This window comes from Rhagoletis pomonella, unplaced genomic scaffold (assembly GCF_013731165.1).
Source record: "Rhagoletis pomonella isolate Grant_MI unplaced genomic scaffold, Rhpom_1.0 Rhpom_scaffold_07641, whole genome shotgun sequence".
Classification (NCBI taxonomy): Eukaryota; Metazoa; Arthropoda; class Insecta; order Diptera; family Tephritidae; genus Rhagoletis; species Rhagoletis pomonella.
In genome coordinates, this window is record NW_023466166.1 from 2,793 (window position 1) to 6,754 (window position 3,962).

The 3,962-nt window shown below is 39.2% G+C and overlaps 1 protein-coding gene across 1 annotated transcript; it reads right to left on the reverse strand.

Moving 5' to 3' along the window:
• Positions 1 to 2,635: 2,635 nt before the first annotated feature.
• On the reverse strand, positions 2,636 to 3,130 carry LOC118755843 (gamma-gliadin-like). Its single transcript, XM_036490651.1, has one exon. The coding sequence runs from the start codon at positions 3,128 to 3,130 to the stop codon at positions 2,636 to 2,638; it is 495 nt and encodes a 164-aa protein (XP_036346544.1).
• Positions 3,131 to 3,962: the final 832 nt, after the last annotated feature.

The window sequence follows — 3,962 nt, forward strand, 5'->3', positions numbered from 1 at the left end:
TGAGTTTAACGATTTCTCGTTGTCGATGACTATTGTTTTCGGTACTCCGAAAGAAAAAATTATTTCTCGTAGCGGTTCTCTAATGTCTTCTATTGCCTTTGATCTTATTAGTTTAACTTGTGCGTATTTTGAAAATTTGTCTAGTGCCGTTAAAACCAGACGTTTTTCTGTAGTATAGATATCTATGTGAACTATTTCACCGGGATATTGGTGAATTGGGGTTTCGAGTAATTTCGGTTTGTTGGGATGGCGATCATATTTATGTTCCTTACAAACTTTGCACTGCTTAATAATATTTTCTATTTTTGCTTTCATTTTGGGGAAGTAGACTTTTTGTATGAGTTGTTTCTTATTTTCCTCTCTATTTCTGTGTGCTCGTTTGTGTTCTTTTAAAATTTCTTCGTTTTGGGCGTCTTCGCTTATTAAGTCTTCTACTTTTGTTTGGGTATAGCGGATTTTATAATTGGAAAAATGTAGGGGGTAAACTTCTTGAATTTTTCCCATTATTTCTTCGGAGGTAATTATGCCATTTATGACTGAAGGATTTAGGTAACGTTTTAGGTAACGTTTAGTAATTGAAAAATTGGGTTTAATAATTACATGTCTGTGGTAGGTCGGGAATGGTATTTTAAACTGATAGCTGTCTTCTTCTCCTAAAGAGATCCAAAGTTGGTTTTTGAAGGCGTTTATGGGTCCTTCCACTGCTGGGATTAGATTGTGTGATGAGCTTTCATCGGAGTGGGTAGCAACTGATAATGAATTTAATTCGAATGGTCTAGATAATGTGTCTGCAACTATATTCGATTTTCCGGGCTTGTATCTTAATTCATAGTTATACTCTTCGAGTATGGCTTTCCATCGTTTTAGCTTTGAATTATTATTTTTATTACTTAGGGCATATGTAAGGGGCTGGTGGTCAGTGTGTATTACCACTTTTGCTGTACCGTATAGGTAGTTTCTAAAGGAGTTGAGTGCCCAGATTATGGCAAGCATTTCCTTTTCATTTACTGCGTAATTTTCTTCTGCTTTGTTCAAGGTTCTTGATATGAAGGTAATTGGTTTGCCACTTTGCTCCAGGACCGCGCCTATGGCATATTTTGAGGCATCTGTAGTCAGGTTGAATTCTTTGCTGTAATCGGGATATTGCAGAATTACGTCTTTGGATATCAAAGTGTTTTTGATTTTATTGAATGCTGCCTTTGCCTCTTCGTTTAATTGTACTTGGATTTTTTTTGAACTGCTTTTAGACATTCTTCCTTCTTCACCTCGAAGTAAGGATGTTAACGGCTTTGCTAACTTAGCATAATCTTTAATAAATCGTCTATAATAACCAGATAATCCTAAGAATGATCTTAAGTCTTTGAACGTCTGAGGGTAGGGGAAGTTGGCTATTGCTTGTACTTTGGATGGGTTTGTTGAAATTCCATCAGGGGACACTACAAATCCTAAGAACTCAACTTGTTTTTTAAAGAATTCACATTTGTCGACTTGTACTTTCATGTTTGCTTTTGTAAGGGTGTCAAAAATTGTATCTATATGTTCAAAATGTTCCTTTTCGTCTTTGCTAAATATAATAATGTCGTCTATATATACATAGCATATCCGTCCTATATGTTCCCTTAGTATATCGTCCAATGTCCTTTGGAAGATGGATGGGGCATTTTTCAAACCAAATGGCAGTCTGGTAAACTCGTATTTTCCGTTGTTCACCGAAAAAGCTGTCTTCTCCACGTCAGATTCCTTAAGAGGAATTTGATGGAAACCGCTTTTTAGGTCAATCACAGAGAAAATTCGGTTTTCTCCTAGTTGAGAGAGAACCTCATTTATTTCGGGTATTGGATACCTATCTGCAATTGTGACTGCATTTAATTTCCTGTAATCGATAACCATTCTGAACTTCTTTTCGCCTGAAGCGTCGTTCTTTTTGGGTACGATCCAGACAGGTGAGTTGTAGGGTGACCTTGATTTTCGGATAATTCCGTCTTCCAATAATTTGTTTACTTGGTCTTCCCCCTCTTGTTTAAGGGTGATGGGGTATGGGTAGGATTTTGAATATATGGGCGTGTCGGAAATCGTTCGTATTTCTGCTACTACTTTGGTTGTGTATGTCAGTTTTTCGTTCGGTTCTGAGAATAGGTTGCGGTGTTTTTGTGTTAGCTGTGTTATTTCGTTTTTGCCTATTGTTGTAAGGTGTTCGTCTCGAATATGTATTGTATTAACGTTCTGTATACTAAATTGTCTTAGGTAGATCCTTTTTGTGTTTGCTATGACCATGAAATTTGCTCTTGTGTGTATGACCGCTGAAAGTTCTTTTAGGCTGTCATTTCCTAATATAGCATGGAAAGTCTTAAGTGTGGGTAGTAGGAAGAATTTGAGTCTATAATTTTCCAAGTTGAAAAGATTTAAAAATGTGTGTTGCGTAATCTTTATTTTCCCTCCAACTGAATTGGCGAAAAAAGGGTTATCGTTTTCCTTTGCGTTTTTAACTAGACTGGATTGGATATAATTTTTGTTAGATCCTGTGTCTACTAATATGTTAAGTATTTCGCCGCTCTTCGTTTTGCATCGAAAATAGGGCAACGAAGAGCTATTCAGTCTAAAAAATGTACGTCCGTTAGGTCATATGGTTCTTCGTCTACATTATTGTAAGTTGTTTCCTGGCCGTAAGCTGTTTGTTGGTCGTTTCGTATTGGTTATAATCCTGGTCTTCATGGTATGGATCGTAGGTCGTTCCGTCCGTGTTTATATGAAAGTTCCTTTGAGCTTTCGCTGGGGGGTGGTTGATCATGGATGCATTCGGTGGTCGTTTGCCAGTTTCTTGGGGCTTAGGGCGGTTGACATAATTTACCGCTTTTGTCCGGACGCTTTCGTCGACGTCCATGGGTTGAGGAGGTTTAGGTGGCCTTGGGGGAGGATAGTTTGGTTGTTGGTTATATGGATATCTAGGGTGGTTATAGGGATTTTGTTGTTGGTAGCTATTGTTTGGATTTGGATTTTGGTATTGCTGGGAGCTATGAGGATTATGATTTGGTTGGCGATAGGTTTGCTGAGGGTGAGGTATATGGGCTAATTCGGGATAAAATCCTGATTGGGGAAATTGTGAGTTTGATGGTTGTACCTGCTTTACCATGGGGGTTGTTGTCTAGGAATGAAAGAGTTGAAGCTTTGATGTCTGGGGACTGATGGTGCGTTTAACACTTGGTTGTTGGCATGGTGTGCTCTAAAGCTTTGATTTTCCAGCTTTAGACAAAGGTGTAGTGCCTCTGGTAAACTCTTGGGTTCTTTTATACCCAGAAGCCTAGGGAGGTCACCGGAAAGTCCTCTCACGAAGGTATCGAGGGCCTTGGCACGGTAGTTGTCCGTTAGTAGATGGACTGCTTCCTCGCCAATTTCCATACATCCTATTTTGTTAAGTATTAGGGATAATTGACTATAAACCTTCTGATAAAATTCGTTTACGGAGCTTCTTCCCTGAATAAGGCACGTCATTTGATATTCTAGAGTGCCTATGTTGCGTTTATCGGCATAGTGGGTAGTCAGACAGCGGGAGATGGCTGTCCAATCTAAGGGGGTGTTATAAGATTCTAAAGCTATATCCGCTTTTCCAACGATTTTGTTCCGGATAACATTTAGAATTCCGAAAAATTTTGGGGTGCCCCTTGAGGGTTCATATATCTTCATAATTCGCTCGACACTTTTTTTCCATGAGCTGAACTCAGAGGCATTTCCTGAGAATTCTCTCAAGGATCGTACGACATCTGGTACTTTATCCATTTCAGCCATATTGTTTCTATATTGCTCGTCTATGGTCTGATCTGTTATGATGGGGTTATTGTTGTTGCCTAGAGTAGTCCTGACTAGCTCCGGCCCACTGGCTTCTATAGCCTGGGAAACCATAGCTCGTATCATGTTTGCTACTTCTGGGGATATTTGTTGGGCAGGTGGGGGTGGTGCGTTATTCC

Coding starts and splice junctions, on each gene's coding strand:
- LOC118755843 (XM_036490651.1), bottom strand. CDS start 3,130: ATGGTAAAGCAGGTACAACCATCAAACTCACAATTTCCCCAATCAGGA.